This window comes from Ranitomeya imitator, chromosome 1 (assembly GCF_032444005.1).
Source record: "Ranitomeya imitator isolate aRanImi1 chromosome 1, aRanImi1.pri, whole genome shotgun sequence".
In the NCBI taxonomy this organism is placed as follows: Eukaryota; Metazoa; Chordata; class Amphibia; order Anura; family Dendrobatidae; genus Ranitomeya; species Ranitomeya imitator.
This window is the reverse complement of record NC_091282.1, coordinates 967,779,270-967,805,547: the sequence shown is the minus strand read 5'-3', so window position 1 is coordinate 967,805,547 and position 26,278 is coordinate 967,779,270. Positions and strand designations below refer to the sequence as shown.

The 26,278-nt window shown below is 44.2% G+C and overlaps 1 protein-coding gene across 47 annotated transcripts in view; it reads left to right on the top strand.

Moving 5' to 3' along the window:
• The window catches only part of ANK2 (ankyrin 2), a 732,820-nt gene that overhangs the window by 445,876 nt on the left and 260,666 nt on the right, over positions 1-26,278 (top strand). For all 47 annotated transcript variants that reach the window (XM_069743800.1, XM_069743822.1, XM_069743806.1 and 44 more), the window contains 2 exons: positions 18,170-18,268; positions 23,494-23,592. In XM_069743800.1, coding sequence (XP_069599901.1) covers positions 18,170-18,268; positions 23,494-23,592 — 198 coding nt within the window. The remainder of the gene's footprint in view (positions 1-18,169; positions 18,269-23,493; positions 23,593-26,278) is intronic.

Genomic DNA, 26,278 nt, shown 5'->3' with positions numbered 1-26,278 from the left:
TGGCATCCGATCTCAATTCCAGCCAATTCTGCATTGAAAAAGTCAAACGGCGCTCCTTCTCTTCCAAGCTCTGCGCCCAAACAGTTGTTTACCCCCACATATGAGGTATCGGCGTATTCAGGAGAAATTGCACATCAAAATTTATGGTTAAATTTCTGGTTTTACACTTGTGAAAATAAAAAAAAAATGGTTCTGAAGTAAAATGTTTGCAAAAAAAAGCTAAATGTTCATTTTTTCCTTCCACATTGTTTCAGGTCCTGTGAAGCACGTAAAGGGTTAATAAACTTCTTGAAAGTGGTTTCGATCACCTTGAGGGGTGCAGTTTTTAGAATGGTGTCACACTTGGTTATTTGCTATCATAATGACTTCAAATGTGATGTGGTCCCTAAAAAAAAATGGTGTTGTAAAAATGAGAAATTGCTGGTCAACTTTTAACCCTTATAACTCCCTAACAAAAAAAAAAAAATTGTTTCCAAAATTGTGCTGATGTAGACATGTGGGAAATTTATTAACTATTTTTTGTGACATCTCTCTGATTTAAGGGCATAAAAATACAAAGTTTGAAAATTGAAAAATTTTAAACATTTTCGCCATATTTCATTTTTTTCATAAATAATCGCAAGTAATATCGAAGAAATGTTACCACTAACATGAAGTACAATATGTCACGAAAAAACAGTCTCTGAATCTGCGGGATCCGTGAAAGCGTTCCAGATTATAACCTCATAAAGTGACAGTGGTCAGAATTGTAAAAATTGTCTCGGTCATTAAGTACCAAATTGGCTCTGTCACTAAGGGGTTAATAATCATCATGCCCCCATATCACTCCATCAAAATAGCCTTAACTCACAAAGATCCAATAATTTAGACTCCAGGTAGCAGGAAAAGCGTCAAACGCCTTTTGCGGAGTTATCTCTGTATTAACATGCATAGTACAAAATTACAGTACAGACCAAAAGTTTGGACACCTTCTCATTTAAAGATTTTTCTGTATTTTCATGACTATGAAAATTGTACATTCACACTGAAGGCATCAAAACTATGAATTAACACATGTGGAATTATATACTTAACAAAAAAGTGTGAAACAACTGAAATTACCGTATATACTAGAGTATAAGCCGACCCGAGTATAAGCCGACCCCCCTAATTTTGCCACAAAAAACTGGGAAAACTTATTCACTCGAGTATAAGCCTAGGGTGGAAAATGCAGCAGCTACCGGTGAATTTCAAAAATAAAAATAGATGCTTCATACCGTTTATTATGGCGCCATAGATGCTCCACAAAGAGCTGTGCCATATATAATGCTCTGCACCGTTCAGTATGGCCCCATAGATGTTCCATAGAAAGCTGTGCCATATATAATGCCGTTCATTATGGCGCCATAGATGCTCCACATAGAGCTGTGCCATATATAATGCTCTGCACCGTTCAGTATGGCCCCATAGATGCTCCACATAAAGCTGTGCCATATAGAATGCTCTGCACCGTTCATTATGGCCCCATAGACGCTCCATATAAAGCTGTGCAATATAGAATGCTGCTGCTGCAATAAAAAAAAAATGACATACTCACCTCTCTTGCTTGCAGCTCCTCAGCGTCCCGTCTTGGCCTCTCTCCGCACTGACTGTTCAGGCAGAGGGCGGCGCACACTAGTACGTTATCGCGCCCTCTGACCTGAACAGTCAGAGCAAGAGGTCGCGGAAGACGGAGCGGCGCCCAGCGGGTGGAACGTGGACAGGTAAATATGACATACTTACCTGCTCCCGGCGTCCCTGGCTCCTTATCCCGGACAGCTGGTCTCCGGGTGCCGCAGCCTCTTCCTCTGTCAGCGGTCACCGTTACCGCTCATTATAGGAATGAATATGCGGCTCCACCCCTATGGGAGTGGAGTCCATATTCATAACTTTAATGAGCGGTACCATGTGACCGCTGAACAGGGGAAGAGCTGTGGTACCCGAAGACCTTGGGACAGGCAGGGGGAGCGACGGGACTAGGTGAGTATGCACAGTCCTCTCTCCCCCTCACCCGCCGACCCCACAGCTGATCATGACTCAAGTATATGCCGAGAGGGGCACTTTCAGCCCAAAAATTTGGGCTGAAAATCTCGGCTTATACTCGAGTATATACGGTATGTCTTATATTCTAGGTTCTTCAAAGTAGCCACCTTTTGCTTTGATGACTGCTTTGCACATTCTTGGCATTCTCTTGATGAGCTTCAAGAGGTAGTCACCGGGAATGGTTTTCACTTCACAGGTGTGCCCTGTCAGGTTTAATAAGTGGGATTTCTTGCCTTATAAATGGGTTTGGGACCATCAGTTGTGTTGTGCAGAAGTCTGGTGGAGACACAGCTGATAGTCCTACTGAATAGATTTTAGAATTTGTATTATGGCAAGAAAAAAGCAGCTAAGTAAAGAAAAACGAGTGGCCATCATTACTTAAAGAAATGAAGGTTCAGTCAGTCCGAAAAATTGGGAAAACTTTGAAAGTGTCCCCAAATGCAGTGGCAAAAACCATCAAGCGCTACAAAGAAACTGGCTCACATGAGGACCGCCCCAGGAAAGGAAGACCAAGAGTCACCTCTGCTTCTGAGGATAAGTTTATCCGAGTCACCAGCCTCAGAAATCGCAGGTTAACAGCAGATCAGATTAGAGACCAGGTCAATGCCACACAGAGTTCTAGCCGCAGACACATATCTACAAGAACTGTTAAGAGGAGACTTTGTGCAGCAGGCCTTCATGGTAAAATAGCTGCTAGGAAACCACTGCTAAGGACAGGCAACAAGCAGAAGAGACTTGTTTGGGCTAAAGAACACAAGGAATGGACATTAGACCAGTGGAAATCTGTGCTTTGGTCTGATGAGTCCAAATTTGAGATCTTTAGTTCCAACCACCGTGTCTTTGTGCGACGCAGAAAAGGTGAACGGATGTACTCTACATGCCTGGTTCCCACCATGAAGCATGGAGGAGGAGGGGTGATGGTGTGGGGGTGCTTTGCTGGTGACACTGTTGGGGATTTATTCAAAATTGAAGGCATACTGAACCAGCATGGCTACCACAGCAGTTTGCAGCGGCATGCTATTCCATCCGGTTTGCATTTAGTTGGACCATCATTTATTTGTCAACAGGACAATGACCCTAAACACACCTCCAGGCGTGTAAGTGCTATTTGACCAAGAAGGAGAGTGATGGGGTGCTACGCCAGATGACCTGGCCTCCACAATCACCACACCTGAACCCAATTGAGATGGTTTGGGGTGAGCTGGACCACAGAGTGAAGGCAAAAGGGCCAACAGGTGCTAAGCATCTCTGGGAACTCCTTCAAGATTGTTGGAAGACCATTCCCAGTGACTACCTCTTGAAGCTCATCAAGAGAATGCCAAGTGTGTGCAAAGCAGTCATCAAAGCAAAAGGTGGCTACTAAGGCTGGTTTCACACTTGCGTTTTAAAACGCAGCGTTTTAAACGCAAACACATTTGGTGCGTTTAAACACGTTTTTCCTGCATTTGCGTTTTTAAAACGCATGATGAGAAGTGTGTGACAGCTGCCAATCATCAAAATCAACTAGAAAACCCACCATAAACATAAATACTTAGGGTTAGGGTTAGGATCCCTAGTAACCCTAGGGATCCTAACCCTAACCCTAACCCTAGGGATCCTAACCCTAACACAAACCCTGTTGTGAATTCTGTGGCTGAATTCACTCCTGTGGTCACAAGTGGTATTGCAGCCTCTGGGCTTCCTCCCTCAGGTGTTTTGGTGAGCTCGTTGGCTGCCTTGCTATTTAACTCCACCTGAGTCTGTCTTCCTTGCTCCTTGTCAATGTTCCAGTGTTGGATCTGAGCTACTGCATCTTTCCTGTGGCCTGCTGCTCTGCTAGATAAGTGTTACTTTGTTTTTGTTTCCGTTTTTTCTGTCCAGCTGTGCTATTCTCTTTTGCTGGAAGCTCTGAGACGCAAAGGGTGCACCGCCGTGCCGTTAGTTCGGCACGGTGGGTCTTTTTGCCCCCCTTTGCGTGGTTCTGCTTTAGGGTTTTTTGTAGACTGCATAGTTCTCTTTGCTATCCTCGCTCTGTCTAGAATATCGGGCCTCACTTTGCTGAATCTATTTCATTCCTACGTTTTGTCTTTTCATCTTGCTAACAGTCATTATATGTGGGGGGCTGCCTATTCCTTTGGGGTATTTCTCTGAGGCAAGTCAGGCTTGTATTTCTATCTTCAGGCTAGTCAGCTCCTCAGGCAGTGCCGAGTTGCATAGGTAGTGTTAGGCGCAATCCACTGCTGCTTTTAGTTGTGTGAGGATAGGTTCAGGTATTGCAGTCTGCAGAGATTCCACGTCTCAGAGCTTGTTCTATTGTTTTTGGGTTATTGCCATATCACTGTATGTGCGCTGATTACTGCACACTGTGTTGCCTGATAGCACAGCATAACAGTACAAGGAGCCAAACCAATGATTCTCAATAGAGGGAAAAAAGAAGTCCTGACATCATTTTTTTTTTTCCTCAGCTCTGTCTTCAGTTTTTTTTTTTTTCCCCTAGACATTAGAGTGCTTCAGGACACAGCTGTGGACATGGATATTCAGGCTCTGTGCTCCTCAATGGATAATCTCGTTATAAATGTACAAAAGATTCAAGATACAATTGATCAGAAATCTATCCTAGAACCAAGAATTCCTATTCCTGATTTGTTTTTTGGTGACAGAACTAAGTTCCTGAGCTTCAAAAATAATTGTAAGCTATTTCTGGCCTTGAAACCTCATTCTTCTGGTAATCCTATTCAACAGGTTTTGATTATTATTTCTTTTTTGCGCGGCGACCCACAGGACTGGGCGTTTTCTCTTGCGCCAGGAGACCCTGCATTGAGTAATGTTGATGCGTTTTTCCAGGCGCTTGGATTGCTTTACGATGAGCCTAATTCAGTGGATCAGGCTGAGAAAAATTTGCTGGCTTTATGCCAGGGTCAGGATGATGTAGAAGTATATTGTCAGAAATTTAGGAAGTGGTCAGTACTCACTCTGTGGAATGAATCTGCACTGGCGGCTTGGTTCAGAAAGGGTCTCTCTGAAGCTCTTAAGGATGTCATGGTGGGATTTCCTATGCCTGCTGGTTTGAATGAGTCTATGTCCTTGGCCATTCAGATCGGTCGTCGCTTGCGCGAGCGTAAATCTGTGCACCATCTGGCGGTATTGTCTGAGAGTAAACCTGAGCCTATGCAGTGCGACAGGACTATGACTAAAGTTGAACGGCAAGAACACAGACGTCTGAACAGGCTGTGTTTCTACTGTGGTGATTCCACTCATGCTATTTCTAATTGTCCTAAGCGCACTAGGCGGTTCGATAGCTCTGCCGTCATTGGTACTGTACAGTCCAAATTCCTTCTGTCCATTACCTTGATATGCTCTTTGTCATCGTATTCTGTCATGGCGTTTGTGGATTCAGGCGCTGCCCTGAATCTGATGGATTTGGATTATGCTAAACGTTGTGGATTTTTCTTGGAGCCTTTGCGGTGTCCTATTCCGTTGAGAGGAATTGATGCTACACCTTTGGCCAAGAATAAGCCTCAGTACTGGGCCCAGCTGACCATGTGCATGGCTTCTGCACATCAGGAAGTTATTCGCTTTCTGGTACTGCATAATCTGCATGATGTGGTCGTGTTGGGGTTGCCATGGCTACAAACCCATAATCCAGTATTAGATTGGAACTCTATGTCGGTAACCAGCTGGGGTTGTCAGGGAGTACATGGTGATGTTCCATTTTTGTCTATTTCGTCATCCACCCCTTCTGAGGTCCCAGAGTTCTTGTCTGATTATCAGGATGTATTTGAAGAGCCCAAGTCTGATGCCCTACCTCCGCATAGGAATTGTGATTGTGCTATCAATTTGATTCCTGGTAGTAAATTCCCTAAGGGTCGTTTATTTAATTTGTCCGTGCCTGAACACACCGCTATGCGCAGTTATGTGAAAGAATCCCTGGAGAAGGGACATATTCGCTCATCGTCATCACCATTGGGAGCAGGGTTCTTTTTTGTAGCCAAAAAGGATGGTTCGCTAAGACCGTGTATTGATTACCGCCTTCTTAATAAGATCACTGTTAAGTTTCAGTATCCCTTGCCATTGATATCTGACTTGTTTGCTCGGATTAAGGGGGCTAGGTGGTTTACTAAGATTGATCTTCGTGGTGCGTATAATCTGGTGAGAATCAGGCAGGGAGATGAATGGAAAACGGCATTTAATACGCCCGAGGGTCATTTTGAGTATCTGGTGATGCCGTTCGGACTTGCCAATGCTCCATCTGTTTTTCAGTCTTTTATGCATGACATTTTCCGTGAGTATCTGGATAAATTCCTGATTGTTTACTTGGATGACATTTTGATCTTCTCTGATGATTGGGAGTCTCATGTGAAGCAAGTCAGAATGGTTTTCCAGGTACTGCGTGCTAATTCCTTGTTCGTGAAGGGATCAAAGTGTCTCTTCGGTGTGCAGAAAGTTTCATTTTTGGGGTTCATCTTTTCCCCTTCTACTATCGAGATGGATCCGGTTAAGGTCCAGGCCATCCAGGATTGGACTCAGCCTACATCTCTGAAAAGTCTGCAGAAATTCCTGGGCTTTGCTAATTTTTATCGTCGCTTCATCTGTAATTTTTCTAGCATTGCCAGACCATTGACCGATTTGACCAAGAAGGGTGCTGATTTGGTTAATTGGTCTTCTGCTGCCGTGGAAGCTTTTCAGGAGTTGAAGCGTCGTTTTTGCTGTGCCCCTGTGTTGTGTCAACCAGATGTTTCTCTTCCGTTCCAGGTCGAGGTTGATGCTTCTGAGATTGGAGCAGGGGCGGTTTTGTCACAGAAAGGTTCTGGTTGCTCAGTGTTGAAACCATGTGCTTTCTTTTCCAGGAAATTTTCTGCTGCTGAGCGTAATTATGATGTGGGCAACCGAGAGTTGCTGGCCATGAAGTGGGCATTCGAGGAGTGGCGTCATTGGCTTGAGGGAGCTAAGCATCGCGTGGTGGTATTGACTGATCATAAGAATCTTACTTATCTCGAGTCTGCCAAGCGCTTGAATCCTAGACAGGCCCGTTGGTCGTTATTTTTTGCTCGTTTTGATTTTGTGATTTCGTACCTTCCGGGCTCTAAAAATGTGAAGGCGGATGCTCTGTCTAGGAGTTTTGTGCCCGACTCTCCAGGGTTATCTGAGCCGGCGAGTATCCTCAAGGAAGGAGTCATTGTGTCTGCCATCTCTCCTGATTTGCGGAGAGTGTTGCAGAAATTTCAGGCTAATAAACCTGATCGTTGTCCGGCCGAGAAACTGTTCGTCCCTGATAGGTGGACTAGTAAAGTTATCTCTGAACTTCATTGTTCGGTGCTGGCTGGTCATCCATGAATCTTTGGTACCAGAGAGTTAGTGGCTAGATCCTTCTGGTGGCCATCTCTGTCACGGGATGTGCGTGCTTTTGTGCAGTCCTGTGGGATTTGTGCTAGGGCTAAGCCCTGCTGTTCACGTGCCAGTGGGTTGCTTTTGCCCTTGCCGGTCCCGAAGAGGCCTTGGACACATATTTCGATGGATTTCATTTCTGACCTTCCCGTTTCTCAAAAGATGTCGGTCATTTGGGTGGTCTGTGATCGCTTTTCTAAAATGGTCCATCTGGTGCCCTTGGTTAAATTGCCTTCCTCCTCTGATTTGGTGCCTTTGTTCTTCCAGCATGTGGTTCGTTTGCATGGCATTCCTGAGAATATTGTTTCTGACAGAGGTTCCCAGTTTGTCTCGAGGTTCTGGCGAGCCTTTTGTGGTAGGATGGGCATTGACCTATCTTTTTCCTCGGCCTTCCATCCTCAGACTAATGGCCAGACCGAACGAACCAATCAGACCTTGGAAACATATCTGAGATGTTTTGTTTCTGCTGCCCAGGATGATTGGGTGTCATTTTTGCCGTTGGCTGAGTTCGCCCTTAATAATCGGGCCAGCTCGGCTACCTTGGTCTCTCCATTTTTCTGCAATTCTGGGTTCCATCCTCGTTTCTCTTCAGGATAGGTTGAGTCTTCGGACTGTCCTGGTGTGGATTCTGTGGTGGACAGGTTGCAGCAGATCTGGACTCAGGTAGTGGACAATTTGACCTTGTCCCAGGAGAAGGCTCAGCTTTTCGCTAATCGTAGACGCCGTGTGGGTCCCCGACTTCGTGTTGGGGATCTGGTTTGGTTATCTTCTCGTCATATTCCTATGAAGGTTTCCTCTCCTAAATTTAAACCTCGTTTTATTGGTCCGTATAGGATTTCTGAGATTCTCAATCCGGTGTCTTTTCGTCTGACCCTCCCAGACTCCTTTTCCATACATAATGTATTCCATAGGTCGTTGTTGAGAAGATACGTGGCACCTATGGTTCCATCTGTGGAGCCTCCTGCCCCTGTTTTGGTGGAGGGGGAATTGGAGTATATTGTGGAGAAAATTTTGGATTCTCGTGTCTCTAGACGGAAACTCCAGTATCTGGTCAAATGGAAGGGTTATGCTCAGGAGGATAATTCCTGGGTTTTTGCCTCTGATGTCCATGCCCCAGATCTTGTTCGTGCCTTTCATGTGGCTCATCCTGGTCGGCCTGGGGGTTCTGGTGAGGGTTCAGTGACCCCTCCTCAAGGGGGGGGTACTGTTGTGAATTCTGTGGCTGAATTCACTCCTGTGGTCACAAGTGGTATTGCAGCCTCTGGGCTTCCTCCCTCAGGTGTTTTGGTGAGCTCGTTGGCTGCCTTGCTATTTAACTCCACCTGAGTCTGTCTTCCTTGCTCCTTGTCAATGTTCCAGTGTTGGATCTGAGCTACTGCATCTTTCCTGTGGCCTGCTGCTCTGCTAGATAAGTGTTACTTTGTTTTTGTTTCCGTTTTTTCTGTCCAGCTGTGCTATTCTCTTTTGCTGGAAGCTCTGAGACGCAAAGGGTGCACCGCCGTGCCGTTAGTTCGGCACGGTGGGTCTTTTTGCCCCCCTTTGCGTGGTTCTGCTTTAGGGTTTTTTGTAGACTGCATAGTTCTCTTTGCTATCCTCGCTCTGTCTAGAATATCGGGCCTCACTTTGCTGAATCTATTTCATTCCTACATTTTGTCTTTTCATCTTGCTAACAGTCATTATATGTGGGGGGCTGCCTATTCCTTTGGGGTATTTCTCTGAGGCAAGTCAGGCTTGTATTTCTATCTTCAGGCTAGTCAGCTCCTCAGGCAGTGCCGAGTTGCATAGGTAGTGTTAGGCGCAATCCACTGCTGCTTTTAGTTGTGTGAGGATAGGTTCAGGTATTGCAGTCTGCAGAGATTCCACGTCTCAGAGCTTGTTCTATTGTTTTTGGGTTATTGCCATATCACTGTATGTGCGCTGATTACTGCACACTGTGTTGCCTGATAGCACAGCATAACAAAACCCTAACCCTAACCCTAGGGATCCTAACACAAACCCTAACCCTAGAGATCCTAACCCTAACACAAACTCTAACCCTAACACAAACCCTAACCCTAGGGATCCTAACACAAACCCTAACCTTAACCCTAGGGATCCTAACCCTAACACAAACCCTAACCCTTACACAAACTCTAACCCAAACTCTAACCCAAACTGTAAAACAAACTCTAACCCAAACTCTAACACAAACTCTAGCACAAACACTAACCCTAACCCAAACTCTAACCCTAACCCTAGGGATCCTAACACAAACCCTAACCCTAACCCTAGGGATCCTAACCCTAACACTAACCCTAACCCTAGAGATCCTAACCCTAACACAAACTCTAACCCCAACACAAACCCTAACCCTAACCCTAGGGATCCTAACACAAACCCTAACACAAACTCTAACCCTAACCCAAACTCTAACCCAAACTGTAAAACACACTCTAACACAAACCCAAACTCTAACCCTAACACAAACCCTAACCCTAGGGACCCTAACCCTAACACAATCCCTAACCCTAACACAAACTCTAACCCTAGGGATCCTAACCCTAACACAAACCCTAACCCTAGGGATCCTAACCCTAACACAAACCCTAACCCTAGGGATCCTAACCCTAACACAAACTCTAACCCTAACACAAACCGTAACCCTAACCCTAGGGATCCTAACCCTAACACAAACTCTAACACAAACCCTAACCCTAACCCTAGGGATCCTAACACAAACCCTAACACAAACTCTAACCCTAACCCTAAAACACAGACTCTAACCCTAGGGATCCTAACCCTAACACAAACTCTAACCGTAACCCTAACCCTAAGGGATCCTAACCCTAAGGGTTAGGGTTAGGATCCCTAGGGTTAGGGCTAGGGTTAGGGCTAGGGTTAGGGTTACAGTTTGGGTTAGGGTTTGTGTTAGAGGTTGTGTTAGTTTGTGTTACAGTTTGTGTTACAGTTTGTGTTACAGTTTGTGTTTTAGGGTTAGGGTTTGTGTTAGGGTTAGGGTCCCTAGGGTTAGGGTTAGAGTTTGTGTTAGAGTTTGTGTTAGAGTTTGTGTTACAGTTTGTGTTAGTTTGTGTTTTAGGGTTATGGTTTGTGTTAGGGTTAGGATCCCTAGGGTTAGGGCTAGGGTTAGGGTTTGTGTTAGGGTTAGGATCCCTAGGGTTAAGGTTAGGGTTAGGATCCCTAGGGTTAGAGTTTGTGTTAGTTTGTGTTACAGTTTGTGTTACAGTTTGTGTTTTAGGGTTAGGGTTAGAGTTTGTGTTAGGGTTAGGATCCATAGGGCTAGGGTTAGGGCTAGGGTTAGGGTTTGTGTTAGGGTTAGGGTTAGGATCCCTAGGGTTAGGGTTTGTTTTAGGGTTAGGGTTAGGATCCCTAGGGTTAGAGTTTGTGTTAGAGTTTGTGTTTTAGGGTTAGGGTTTGGGTTAGGGTTAGAGTTTGTATTACAGTTTGTGTTACAGTTTGTGTTACAGTTTGTGTTACAGTTTGTGTTAGTTTGTGTTTTAGGGTTAGGGTTTGTGTTAGGGTTAGGGTTAGGATCCCTAGGGTTAGGGCTAGGGTTATGGTTAGGGTTTGTGTTAGGGTTAGGATCCCTAGGGTTAGGGTTTGTGTTAGAGTTTGTGTTAGAGTTTGTGTTTTAGGGTTAGGGTTGGGTTTGTGTTAGGGTTAGGGTTAGGATCCCTAGGGTTAGGGTTTGGGTTAGAGTTTGGGTTAGAGTTTGGGTTAGAGTTTGGGTTTTAGGGTTAGGGTTGGGGGATGGCTTATAAGTGTGTATTCTTGTGTTTTTCTATAAAAACGCATGCAAACGCATGTGCTTAAAAACGCATGCGTTTACATAGACATCAATGGGTTTTTTTACCGCGAAAAAATGCATGCGTTTTTTTCGCGGCAAAAAAACGCCACTAAACGCCGCTAAAATTACTACATGTTGCATTTCTGCAACAAAACGCATGCAGTGAAAAAACGCATGCGTTGCAAAAACGCGTCAAAACGCATGCAAAAAACGCATGCGTTTTTAATGTTAAGTATAGGGGGGAAAAACGCATGCGTTTTTTTGCGTTTTTTACCGCAAAAACGCAAAAAAAAAAAACGCAAATGTGAAACCACCCTTAGAAGAACCTAGAATATAAGACATATTTTCAGTTTTTTCACACTTTTTTTGTTAAGTATATAATTCCACATGTGTTAATTCATAGTTTTGATGCGTTCAGTGTGAATGTACAATTTTCATAGACATGAAAATACAGAAAAATCTTTAAATGAGTAGGTGTGTCCAAACTTTTGGTCTGTACTGTAAGAGAAAAAAAAACTAAGGACTGTCTGAAAATGTAGGCACTGTTGCCCTGCTAATTGTTCAGTGTCCCTACGTATAGAATAAGAGCAGATAGTGAGAATTACACCCAGCATATAGGACAGGACACAGTAATGGCCCATCCAGATGAGCCAGCAATAATTCAGCGAGCGTCATAATGCTTGTTCCTGTCTGTCGGCCCGTATAAATATGTCATATGTCTGTAAACTGGAGATGTGCGGCTGATAACATGATACTGTACTGGGGATGGAACAATCTATTCATGATCATTCTTCTCTCATGATTCTGCTAACAGGCCAGAAAATGAGCACCAATTGACTTGCCACTCAACGGCATTTTAACGGGCTAATATTAGCTGTCTAAATGGACCTTACGTGGTACTGTGCACTGTCCACATATACAATATAAGAGGAATTACTGAGAATTGCACCCAGCAGGCAGGACAGTAGAAGTGGTACTGTGCAGTGGTCACATGCAGAATACAGAATAAGAGCAGGATCTGAAAGTGACACCTAGCATATCGGACAGAAGTGGTGCAGACACACACATCACACTGCTACACTCTAATTCTTGAGTGGTAGAGTAGTCGAGATCTTGATGTGAGTGCTATGGCTGCGCATGCCATATCTGATTTGACAGTCATGATGGATGACTCTGGAGCACTGAGGACAGACATAGTCTTGAGCTACGGACTCATGAGCATAGAAGACCATCTATCTATCAGTCAATCTGTGGAGGAGTTTTAGTGACTCCTGCACAGACTCGCCCACCACTACTACTTCTTCTGAAGTAATCTGAAGATTACTAGTAGTGTGTGCATGCAGCAGTCGGAGCAGGAAAGAAGAGCAGCGTCTTTCTGCAGATGATGCTCGTCCAAGCCTCGCTTCTCCCCACATTCAGCTCTCCCTGGCTGTTTGTATTGTACAGGGCAGCCTTTGGCACATGAACAGTACAAAATTATAAAATAAACCCTACGGTCGTCAGAAAATAAAACACTTGTCTTTTCAGACTGTGAATTTACATATGGCTAGCTAAGGCTATATGCACTTGTGACAGACATGCAAAACTTCCAAAGTGTGCTACAAATCTGCAAATAACACTTGCATCATACATCATTTAAGGCCTCATTCAGACGTCCTGTTTTCACGTACGTGCTTGCTTTCACAGATACGCCTCATGCCTATTAGAGTCTATGGGGCTGTTCACATGTCCTTTTTTTTTGCAGACTGTGTCCGTGCAAAAATCATAGGAACATGTTTGTTTTCTACCGGCATTACGGATGAAAAGTACCTATACAAGTGTATGGGACTGTGAAAATCACAAGTAGGAGAAGGATGGCAACATTGTTCCCAGGGCCGGTTACACAGACATCGGTATCACCAGTGTTTTCAATCCGTGTGCCATCCATGTTTTTCCAGTATGGATAATGGAAATTGCTGGGAAAACACAGACATGAGTGCAGCACCGTAGGTTAAATAGCCCTATTTTAGGTTAAATAGGGCACACGTGGCATCTGTGAAAAACATGATAGGTCGTGTGAAGGGGCCATATAGTCACATAATCGAAAACCGCAGAATTGCCATCTTTTTCTTCATCCTAAGCGATAAAAAAAAGTCCTACATGTCCCCCAACCTACTCTGCTAAATCCCCTCTGGCTCTGTGTGGCCGATGGTTCAGGGTCCCTGATGGTTATGCTTCACTTTGTACCTATAATATAAGGTGAAGCCACAAGACCCCTGCAGCCCAGTGCTGAGACTGGTGGAGACCCCCGGAGCATCAGTGCTGGAGCTGCCGGGGATTTATCATTTCATGCTAATTATATTTACATTCTCAGAGAAACCCCTTGTAGACACTGCTCACACCCACCATTTTTGCTACGGATTGATCTACAGTGTTGGCAGGAAATATTCAGCGTTTGTGCAGCCTTTTCACTTGCATTTTTATGTCCCATTCATTTGAATAGGGAAAGAAATGCTGAAAGACGACAGCAACAGATTTATTAAAAAAAAAAAAGTGTCTTCTGGTCGCTGTCCGTGTCTGGCCGGTGTCCGTGTCTGGCCGCTGTACTGAGATAGCCCGGAATAGCATAGTAGACGACACTATTCCACACTATAGTATATTAAGCCCTGTTCACACTGAGCTTCTGCAGTGCGTCCGGGGGCTCTGCCTGAATCCCCCTTACAATAGGATTCACATAAATCCCCGACAGGGCCACAGACTGCACCGACACAAGCAGAGGTCAAAGGAATTTTTTTTTCTGAAATTGACTGATTTATTTTCTTCGGGTACATGCACACAATCAGAAATTGGCAGCGCTTTGGACGCAGCACATGTCCGCTACCAGCTATTGAATGCAGGTGACTCCACATGTGACCACTGATTCACTGCGTCCAATACATTGTACGGGTGACATTTATCGCATCTCCGCAAGATAAATAGACATGTTGCGATCTGGAAAAACGCACCGCATGTCCGTCTCTACGGGTGAGCCGCTGGCATCTATGGACTCATATTGCGCATGGGGTTTCTTGTTCAGCTCTGTAGGGGCTCTGCCGACATTTTGTGAAAGGCCAGAGCCCCCGAAGTTGCATGGTTTCCTATGGGGTGGACTACGGGAAAATGGCTGCTGGAGGCGGCGCATGAGCAGATGGAGATCTCGGCACCAAGATCTCAGGAGATGAGATCATCTCCCGAGATCTCCATCTGCGCATGCGCTGCCCCCTGGCAACCATTTTCCCAGGAGTCCACCGCATAGGAAACCATGCCATGCAACTGGGGTGGCACGGTGGCTCAGTGGTTAGTACTGCAGCCTTGAGTTTGTATGTTCTCCCCGTGTTTGCATGGGTTTTCTCCAGGTGCTCAGGTTTCCTCCTACATTCCAAAGATAGGGAATTTAGATTGTGAGCCCCATTGAGGACAGTGCTACTAATGTCTGTAAAGCGCTGTGGAATTAATAGCGCTATATAAATGAGTAAAAATAAATAAATAAACTGCGGAGGTTCTGGCTTTTCACAAAATGTTGGCAGAGCCCCCGCAGCAACGTACACCCGCAGCAACGAACACCTGCAGCGGCGCGCAGCACCAAACACCCACAGCACTGACCACACGCAGAGGCACGCAGCACCAAACACCCGCAGCACCGAACACCTGCAGCGGTGTGCCGCACATCTGAACACCCCCTCATCCCGGCCTGCAGGAATGCTCCACTCTTGGCCTCCCCCAGCAGTGACCCTGGGATCCCGCTTCACCGCAGCCACCACCCCTGAAAGCATTAAGCCATAAGACGCCTAGATTATAAGAAGCACCACCATTTTATTAAAAAAGTTTTTTCCTATTTTTCTCCTAAAAATTTGGAGTGCGTCTTATAATCCGGAGCGTTTTATAATCCGCAAAATACAGTAAGCTACTGATTCCTATTATAGCGACGCTACAATTACAGAACTGTATATGCAGCACATATACACACTATACATGTACACACATTATATATACTTTATACATATAGAAATATATACTATATACTGTGTATACAGTCACATGCAGTATTCAAATATAATATACATACACATACTTTATAATAATAATAATCTTTTTATTTATATAGCGCCAACATATTCCGCAGCGCTTTACAGTTTTGCACACATTATCATCACTGTCCCCGATGGGTCTCACAATCTAAATTCCTTATCAGTATGTCTTTGGAATGTGGGAGGAAACCGGAGTACCCGGAGGAACCTACGCACACACGGAGAGAACATACAAACTCCATGCAAATGTTATCCTTGGTGGGATTTGAACCCAGGACTCCAGCGCTGCAAGGCTGCAGTGCTTACCACTGAGCCACCATGCTGCTCATGCCCATTTACTGTATGTACAAGTGTGTGTGTATATACTGTATATATATCTGCACCACAGATATACATAATCATACTATATACTGTATATATGCACACACATACTATATACACATATACAGACACACACACTGTATACTGCACATGTACACACACACATATACATGTATACTTACCAGGTTCTGCGGCTTCACTTGTACAGATCCATTCCCAGGACAGTGCTAGGAGCAGCCATGATGAGGACACAGACACACAGGGTTGCAGGCATCTTCCAGGCCCGGTTCTGAACTCTGCTGTGCTGTAATCAGCCCCTCCCCCTCATTCAACTTCTAACCTGACTGCATGGGAGAGAGAGAGAGAGGTGGGGGGGGGGGTGGCTGGAGGGGGTTTGGGAGAGATGCTTCGGGACTACAGAGAATGCACAGCGTTATTCACTACTGTACACCCTCTGAGCACTTCATAAAGGGGCTGCAGACGCTGGGGGCCCCCTTTGTGAGTGGGGGCCCCAGGCGTCTGCCTGCCCCAAACACCGGCCCTGATTGTGCCAACTGTGTGCTGCCTGGGATTGAAGCTTTGTAAATTATTAATTTATTGTTTCATACTTGGATACACTGATACTTAAAACTGACACACTGAAACCCAGATCTAAAACACTGATGACACTTGTACTATTTTTTTGCATGTAAGCACAAACACAGGCTTTTGAATGAGGCCTTAAATGGTGAAATGGAGCTGTATGCTCAGATCTGTCCAGGATTGGGAAGGAGAGAATCAATTTGCTGCATTCACAATCCCATTGACTTGCATTGGTCAGTGTGCTGTCTGTTGTGAACATGGACACTGGCACACTGATCAAAAGTACATCCATCTGAATATGTACCCTTGGGTATTTGTACAGTTCACGCAAAATAAGTCTGAAAGGTTATCATTCACTTGAAGCTGGTATTTCCTTTTTTATCCTTGCCCCCTGAGAGCCATAGCCAGCCATAGCTGGATGAGTCATTTTTTACTTTTGCCCAATGAAAAACTTTTTAAAAAGGTCATTTGTATTTGTGTTTCCATATTTTGAGAGCCTTACATTTTTTCATGTTTCCAACTTTTGACTTACGGTACTTTTTTGGGAGTCGGAATAAAGAAAACCTCAATTCTTCCAATGTTTTTTTACAGCCTTCTCTGAGTTAAAGAGAATTTGTCAGTACGATTTTGTAATGTAAAGTAAAGACATGGCTATAATGGTGCTGTAATACTGATTGCATTGTTACCTTTGGTGAAGAAATCTGCTCTGTTGTTCTTCTTTAATCACCACTTGATGTTTTCTCCTAATTACCGTAGATTTTGGTGTATGGGGCTGGGGTCTTCTCTTCCCTGTCTAGAGTTCCCCAGTGATAAAAACACATGTAAAAACACATACTCAAAAACTCAATGAAAACCCGCAATATAGCTAATTGGTGCAGAAATGCTGCTTGTCAAAAACTCACCAAATACTCCTCGTGGGAACGTAATCTTGGGCTCTGCTACTTATTGGCACCTCTTGTTGCTGGGGCAATTGAGAGAAAGGCACAGCCCTTTTTCTATGACACTTACATAGATGCTCTAATCAATGCACTGCATTTAAGGGGTTAAGTGGCAGGGATAGGAGATACCATTGCCGCACAGTATCGGCGGCAATACACAACTGACACCTGCTACAAGTGGGCTCAGCTCCTAAGCCGATGCCATCACAACTGTACATTGAGTACATATGCCCTAATTCATCAATCCAGCATAAATTGCTTTGAAAAGTTGCAAAATTTCTGTGCAAATTGGAGTTGTGCAAAAGTTTCACTACTTTTAGAGTTTTAACGCCAGTTTCTCCCAGCTCCACCAAAATGAGCAGCGCTGTTGTGAAACAGGGGCACTGCGGAGGTCTGATACAACAGCTCATCTAATTCATGATAAGCTGTGGCATTCTCTACACCAGAAATCTTCATCCGTCAGGGGCACCTATTCATGAATCATGAGTATCTGATTCCCACACGCCCCCCTCATCATCGCTGGCCTTGATGACTTGGGACATTGGCATATTACACCAGTCCTGGTCAACTATCAATTTTTTAAAATGTGGACAGAGCTGGGGTGAGACGGGGTGTGGCCATGCCAACAAATTCATCATGATTTACAAAAGTGGGGTACATTACAACAGCTCCTGGCTGGCCTACTCCGGTCTTAATGAATCTTTAATTGTTTTTGTTCCTTTCCTTTATGTAAACACAAGTCATCTCCTGATAAGCCCTGCCTCAAAAGAAGTCCTACCCAATAAACCCTGCCCCATAACATGCCTCACCAGATAAACCATGCCCTGACAAAACCTAAATCTTTAAATGTTAGTAGTTACGGTTGCAAACTCATAGAAGTTCTGAACCTTTTTGTGGTTCTTCATCCATAAGTGACATGTTCTGGACAGAAAGCTGTAATGAAGATATATTTTTATACAATACGCCAATGCACAGTGTGATATATCATGTCTCCCTGATGACTTCATCTTCATCACATACTTCCATAACTATGTATTTTTACTTATATAGTCATGTGCTTTATCTTGTTACAGAATGGACTCAATGCTTTACACCTTGCTGCCAAAGAGGGTCATCTGTATCTTGTGCAGGAGCTCCTAGAAAGAGGATCTTCAGTGGACTCTGCAACCAAGGTATGAACAGTCTGCTATATAATAATTATTATTTATTTATATAGCACCATTAATTCCATGGTGCTGTATATTAGACAGGGTTACATCAAAATACAAATATCACTTACAGTAAACAAAACTAACAATGACAGGCTGATACAGAGGGAAGAGGACCCTGCCCTTGCGGGCTTACATTCTACAGGATTGTGGGGAAGGAGACAGTAGGTCGAGGGTTGCAGTAGCTCCAATGGTGTTGAGGTGGCCGTGTGGTCATTACAGATTGTAAGCTTCTTTGAAGAGGTGGGTTTTCAGGTTCCGTTTGAAGGATCCAAATGTGGTGGATAACCAGATGTGTTGGGGCACAGAATTCCAGATGATGGGGATATTCGGGAAAAGTCCTGGAGGCGATTGGGTGAGTAGCTAATAAGCGTGGAAGAGAGAAGGAGGTCTTGGGAGGACCGGCGATTACGTGAGGGAAGATATTGAGAGATTAGTTTGGAAATATACGGAGGAGAAAGGTTATGGATGGCTTTGTAGGTCAGTGTACAGTAGAGACCAAAAGTTTGGACACACCTTCTCATTTAAAGATTTTCCTGTATTTTCATGACTATGAAAATTGTACATTCACACTGACGTTATCAAAACTATGAATTAACACATGTGGAATTATATACTTAACAAAAAAGTGTGAAACAACTGAAATTATGTCTTATATTCTAGGTTCTTCAAAGTAGCCACCTTTTGCTTTGATGACTGGTTTGCACACTCTTGGCATTCTCTTGATGAGCTTCAAGAGGTAGTCACCGGGAATGGTTTTCAATTCACAGGTGTGCCCTGTCAGGTTTAATAAGTGGGATTTCTTGCCTTATAAATGGGGTTGAGACCATCAGTTATGTTGTGCAGAAGTCTGGTGGATACACAGCTGATAGTCCTACTGAATAGACTGTTAGAATTTGTATTTTGGCAAGAAAAAAGCAGCTAAGTAAAGAAAAACTAGTGGCCATGGCCATCATTACTTTAAGAAATGAAGGTTCAGTCAATCTGAAAAATTGGGCAAACTTTGAAAGTGTCCCCAAGTGCAGTGGCAAAAAACATCAAGCGCTACAAAGAAACTGGCTCACATGACGACCGCCCCAGGAAAGGAAGACCAAGAGTCACCTCTGCTTCTGAGGATAAGTTTATCCGAGTCACCAGCCTCAGAAATCGCAGGTTAACAGCAGCTCAGACTAGAGACCAGGTCAGTGTCACAGAGTTCTAGCAGAAGACACATCTCTACAACAACTGTTAGGAGGAGACTTTGTGCAGCAGGCCTTCATGGTAAAATAGCTGCTAGGAAACCACTGCTAAGGACAGGCAACAAGCAGAAGAGACTTGTTTGGGCTAAAGAACACAAGGAATGGACATTAGACCAGTGGAAATCTGTGCTTTGGTCTGATGAGTCCAAATTTGAGATCTTTGGTTCCAACCACCGTGTCTTTGTGCGACGCAGAAAAGGTGAATGGATGGACTCTGTGATTTTCCCCCCAAAAACTAAATTTATAGTTATGAAAGGAGGAACTCTCCTTGCATCTCTAAGGAGGTCCGATATCAACTATTAACGCCAAAATTGACTACTAATAATTAATATCCACTTAATAATACCTCAACGTTATCTATTCCTTCTACTACTTTATACTAACTGAGACAAAACCGTGTATCAATAAAGGGTATTTATTACACACACACAAGTCTGCAGTCTATAACGTACATATATATTTATACCCAAGCTGGCGACTATAAATATATATCTACTGTATAATTGTCTAAGGGTCACTTCCGTCTGTCTGTCCTTCTGTCTGTCTGTCTGTCACGGATATTCATTGGTCGCGGCCTCTGTCTGCCATGGAAATCCAAGTCGCTGATTGGTCACGGCAAAACAGCCACGACCAATCAGCGACGGGCGCTATCCGGAAGAAAATGGCCGCTCCTTTCTCCCCGCAGTCAGTGCCCGGCGCCCGCATACTCCCCTCCAGTCACCGCTCACACAGGGTTAATGCCGGCGGTAACCGACCGCGTTATGCCTCGGGTAACGCACTCCGTAACCGCTGCTATTAACCCTGTGTGTCCCCAACTTTTTACTATTGATGCTGCCTATGCGGCATCAATAGTAAAAAGATGTAATGTTAAAAATAATAAAAAAACAAAAACTTGCTATTCTCAACCTCCGTCGTCGCGTCCTCTCCTCGGCAGTGCAAACGTCAGGTTCCGGGGCCAAGGATGGTATGCGAGAAGGACCATCCATGACGTCATGGTCATGTGATCGCGACGTCATCACAGGTCCTGCGCTCATCCAACCCTGGGACCGGAAGCTGCACACAGGCGACAGGACTACAAGGGCTCGCTCGGAAGGTGAGTATATGTTTATTTTTTATTTTAACTCTTTTTTAGCCTGTTACATTCGTGTCTGGGCAATATACTATGTGGCTGGGCAATATACTACGTGACTGGGCAATATACTACGTGACTGGCCACTATACTACGTGACTGGGCAGTATACTACATGGCTGTGCTGTATACTACGTGGCTCTGTGCTGTATACTACGTCGCTGTGCAATATACTACGTAGCTGGGCAATATACTATGTGACTGTGCAATATACTATGTGGCTGGGCAATATACTACGTGGCTCTGTGCTGTATACTACGTGACTGGGCAATATATTACCTGACTGGGCAATATACTACGTGACTGGGCAATATACTACGTGACTGGGCAATATACTACGTGACTGGGCAATATACTACGTGACTGGGCAATATACTACGTGACTGGCCAATATACTACGTAGCTGGGCAATATACTACGTGACTGGGCAACATACTACGTGGCTGGGCAATATACTGCGTGGCTGGGCAATATACTACGTGTCTGTGCTGTATACTACGTGGCTCTGTGCTGTATACTACGTAGCTGGGCAATATACTACGTGGCTGGGCAATATACTACGTGACTGGGCAATATACTACGTGGCTGGGCAATATACTACGTGGCTGGGCAATATACTACGTGGCTGAGCAATATACTACGTGGTTGGGCAATATACTACGTGGCTGGGCAATATACTATGTGGCTGGGCATTATACTACGTGGCTGGGCAATATACTGCGTGGGTTGTGCAATATAGTACGTGGACATGCATGTTCTAGAATACCCGACGCATTAGAATCGGGCCACCATCTAGTGTGTGTGTGTGTGTGTATATATATATATATATATATATATATATATACGGATATTACAACTCTACTACAGTAATATCACTATAGTATACAGTGATATCCCAACAATATCACACAGTAGTAACCCACAATAACCAGTAATATCACAACAATCAACTGCCCAATTACCCAAATCACACATACAATATCAGCCCTTCCACCTATGGCTAGCTAACCCTAATGAATAGTAGTGGGCCTATTGAGAAAAGGAGATACAGAGTATACTTAAGCCATGTGGGTCCATCATCATTCCAGCATGCAGGCACAGCAAAAGAGGCAGAGCACATGTGTCTTGTGCCTTTTATGTCCAGCTAGAAGAGGTGTGTCCAGTCCCAGGTGTGTGGGGATGAGGTCACAAGTCTATTGTCCACTGGCCTACGTCCTAAATGAAACCTGATGTACCAGCTTGACGAGGGGGCTACTGAGCACATGTGGGGGAATTATATATCACTAAACACTTCTCTACGTAAAGATATATATTTTGGAGCACTTCCCTTCTACAGACTCTACATGCCCGGTTCCCACCGTGAAGCATGGAGGAGGAGGTGTGATGGTGTGGGGGTGCTTTGCTGGTGACACTGTTGGGGATTTATTCAAAATTGAAGGCATACTGAACTAGCATGGCTACCACAGAATCTTGCAGCTGCATGCTATTCCATTCGGTTTGCGTTTAGTTGGACCATCATTTATTTTTCAATAGGGCAATGACCCCAAACACACCTCCAGGCTGTGTAAGGGCTATTTGACCAAGAAGGAGAGTGATGGGGAGCTACGCCAGATGACCTGGCCTCCACAGTCACCAGACCTGAACCCAATCTCGATGGTATGGGGTGAGCTGGACTGTAGAGTGAAGGCAAAAGGGCCAACAAGTGCTAAGCATCTCTGGGAACTCCTTCAAGATTGTTGAAAGACCATTCCCAGTGACTACCTCTTGAAGCTCATCAAGAAAATGCCAAGAGTGTGCAAAGCAGTCATCAAAGCAAAAGGTGGCTACTTTGAAGAACCTAGAATATAAGACATAATTTCAGTTGTTTCACACTTTTCATAGTCATAGAAAATACAGAAAAATCTTTAAATGAGGTGTGTCCACACTTTTGGTCTGTACTGTATATAATACACAAATATCCTACTGTAAAGGAAGGGGCTAGAATTCAGTTATTTCTTCTAGGTGAGTGTAAGGCTGTGTGCACAGGTTCCGGATTTTTTGCGTTTTTTCACTATAAAAACGCGATAAACCCTAAAAAAAAACGGATTCATTAAGCATCCTATTAATATAATGCATTCCGCAATTTTTGTGCACATGTTGCGTTTTTTCTGTGAAAAAAACGCATTGCAGTAAAAATCGCAGCATGTTCATTAATTTTGCGGATTTTTCGTGGATTTCTCACTATTTAATGCATTGGGAAGCTCCGGAAAAAAACGCAAAAAATCCACACAAAAAAAAGCCTAAGGCTATGTGCACACGTCAGGATTCTTTGCAGAAATTTCCGGAACAAAACTGGACATCCGCCTGCGTTTTTTTCACGGTTTTTGCGCGTATTTTTCGTGTTTTTTTTTACGGAGCTTCCCAATGCATTTAATAGTGTGAAATCCTGTACAAATCTGCAAAATTAATGAATATGCTACGTTTTTACCGCGATGCGTTTTTTTCGCGGGAAATAAACGCAACATTTGCACAAATTTGCAGATTGCATTCTATTAATAGGATGCTTAATGGATGCGTTTTTTGCGGTTTTATAACGTTTTTATAGCTAAAAAAAGTGAGAAAAATCCGGAAAGTGTGCACACAGCCTAAATGTACCACTAGTTACAAGCGTCACCATATTGCCATAGAGTCCTACCTGCACCACGTACATAATTGATTTCATGTTGAACGTAGCTAGATATAGGATATGCAGATGGTGCAAGAACGTAAAAGGAGGAGAGTAAGATATATTGTAATAAAGAGTAATAGTAACGCTGGTTTTGTTTTTATGAATTCCTTTTCAGAAAGGGAACACAGCACTGCACATTGCATCACTCGCTGGGCAGTTAGACGTCGTCAAGACTCTCGTCAAGCAAGGAGCCAATATTAATGCCCAGTCTCAGGTATTGTAAAGAAATATGATTCAATAACCCCGGTGTAATTCTGAACATTTATGGCATTCGTTAAAAAATCGTGATGCAGATTACGTACAAGTCTCCAAAACATTGACAATGCTTTATGAAAAACATGACTTTAATTGTGCTTACTATATAGGTAACTCAATTTTGTTTTCCTGGGTGCAGCTACAACCAGAACCTGTGCTGACCTTCACACAGGATGACTATAGATAGAATGGTCGTCCAGGTAGCTGTAGTTGCATATTTGGTTGACTTAAGCCCGCTATACACAATAGAATAGTGTTGTTTCGCCGCAGTCATCTCAGCCGGCTCTCTAACACACATGAGCACTTATTTTCGGATGAGCTCTCTATTGTACTCTATGAGAAAGCCACCGTCTTATGTCCGGGGCAACAAAAGGAGTGGCAGTGTGAATTTGGACATGCCAGATCCTTACCTCCCCTGAAGATCAATTATTCGTGGCCCCCATACACATTAGATTGTTGGCCAAACTCATTGATTGTGTTGTGTTCACTCAACATTATTTTAATGTGGGGGGCTTTAGCGACTGGGAGCAGAGCTTAAAGATTGGTGGTCTCTGGACCTTCAGAAGGAGAACACATGGCATTATCTATTGTGCTATGTATCTTCTCCTGAATGGGTTAATTGGCGGGAAAGGTGCTTTCCCACCAAATCTTTAGGGGACATGAAGGCATTAGTGGCATGGTAGTGGTTGGTTGCGCTGCTGTCCAATAATGGGGTGGTGTCTGGGGTAGATGAGTGTTCTGCCCAGTGATCGTACTATGATTGGATGGGCTAAAAGTATATAGTAACAGGTTTGTATATATGAGGTGGAGCACCAGCGCTGCGGGGCCTGTGTGTGAGAAATCACCTGGTAGCTGCTGCCCTGCCCTCCCATTTTTTAATAGTCATGGCCTGGGAGTTAGTCGTTCAGGGAACTGAATGGACAGAAAGTTCTGGGTTAACAAGCTTGAGCTTTCGTAGCTGAGCTGGAGTATTTGGTTAAAGTTGATTTGTTAAGTTGGAAGTTATTGATCATTTTTAGTGTATGCTATTGATGTAATAAAGGCTGTGGCCAAATTATTCTCAACCTCAATCAATAGTTGTATGTTCTATTTAGGTAAAGAAAGTATTAAGGTAATTTGTATAATGCCATGTCCCATACAGTGCGTTGCGAAAGTATTCGGCCCCCTGGAACTTTTCAACCTTTTCCCACATATCATGCTTCAAACATAAAGATACCAAATGTAAATTTTTGGTGAAGAATCAACAACAAGTGGAACACAATTGTGAAATTGAACAAAATGTATTGGTTATTTAAAATTTTTGTAGAGATTGAAAAACTGAAAAGTGGGGCGTGCAATATTATTTGGCCCCTTTAACTTAATACATTGTTGCGCCACCTTTTTGCTGCGATTACAGCTGCACGTCGCTTGGGGTATGTCTCTATCAGTTTTGTACATCGAGAGACTGAAATTCTTGCCCATTCTTCCTTGGCAAACAGTTCGAGCTCAGTGAGGTTTGATGGAGATCGTTTGTGAACAGCAGTTTTTCAGCTCTTTCCACAGATTCTCGATTGGATTGAGGTCTGGACTTTGACTTGGCCATTCTAACACCTGGATACGTTTATTTGTGAACCATTCCATTGTAGATTTTGCTTTATGTTTGGGATCATTGTCTTGTTGGAAGACAAATCTTTTTTTTTTCTTCAAGAATGGTCCTGTATTTGGCTCCATCCATCTTCCTATCAATTTTAGGCCATGTTCACACGTAGGGTCGGGTCCCTGCGGGTTCTCCCGCAGCGGATTTGATAAATCTGCAGGGCAAACCCGCTGCAGTTATCCCTGCAGATTTATCACGTTTTGTCCTGCGGTTTCCGCTGCGGGATTTACTCTTACTATTGATGCTGCATATGCAGCAATATGCAGCATCAATAGTAATGTTAAAAAAAAAAAAATGGTTATACTCACCCTCTGACGTCCCGATCTCCTCGGTGCTGCAGGCGGCGGTCTGGTTCCAAAGATGCTGTGCGAGAAGGACCTTTGTGACGTCACGGTCATGTGACCGCGACGTCACCGCAGGCCCTGCTCGCATAGCAACCTGAGACCGGACCGTGCAGCACTGAGAGGTGAGTATATCATTATTTTTTATTTTAATTTTTTTTTTAACCACAAATATAGTTCCCGGGGCCTGGAGGAGAGTCTCCTCTCCACCACCCCGGGTACCACCCGCACATTATCCGCTTACTTCCCGCATGGTGGGCACAGCCCCATGCGGGAAGTAAGCAGATCAATGCATTTCTATGTGTGCAGAATCGCTGCGATTCTGCACAAAGAAGTGACATGCTGCGGGTTGTAAACCGCTGCGTTTCTGCGCGGTTTTTCCCGCAGCATGTGCACAGCGGTTTGCGGTTTCCCATTGGTTTACATGTTACTGTAAACGCAATGTAAACTGCTGCGCACCCGCAGCATCAAAATCGCCGCGGTTCCGCGGTAAAAACCGCAACATGTGCACATAGCCTTAACCTTCTTCCCTGTCCCTGCTGAAGAAAAGCATTCCCTTCAGCACAGATCACTTTTCGTAAGGGAAGATGTCTAAAGGACAGGTTGGTCCACAGTCATTTTTGTACCCCTAGAAATGAGACCTGGTTGGGCTCACAACCTGCAGGTTG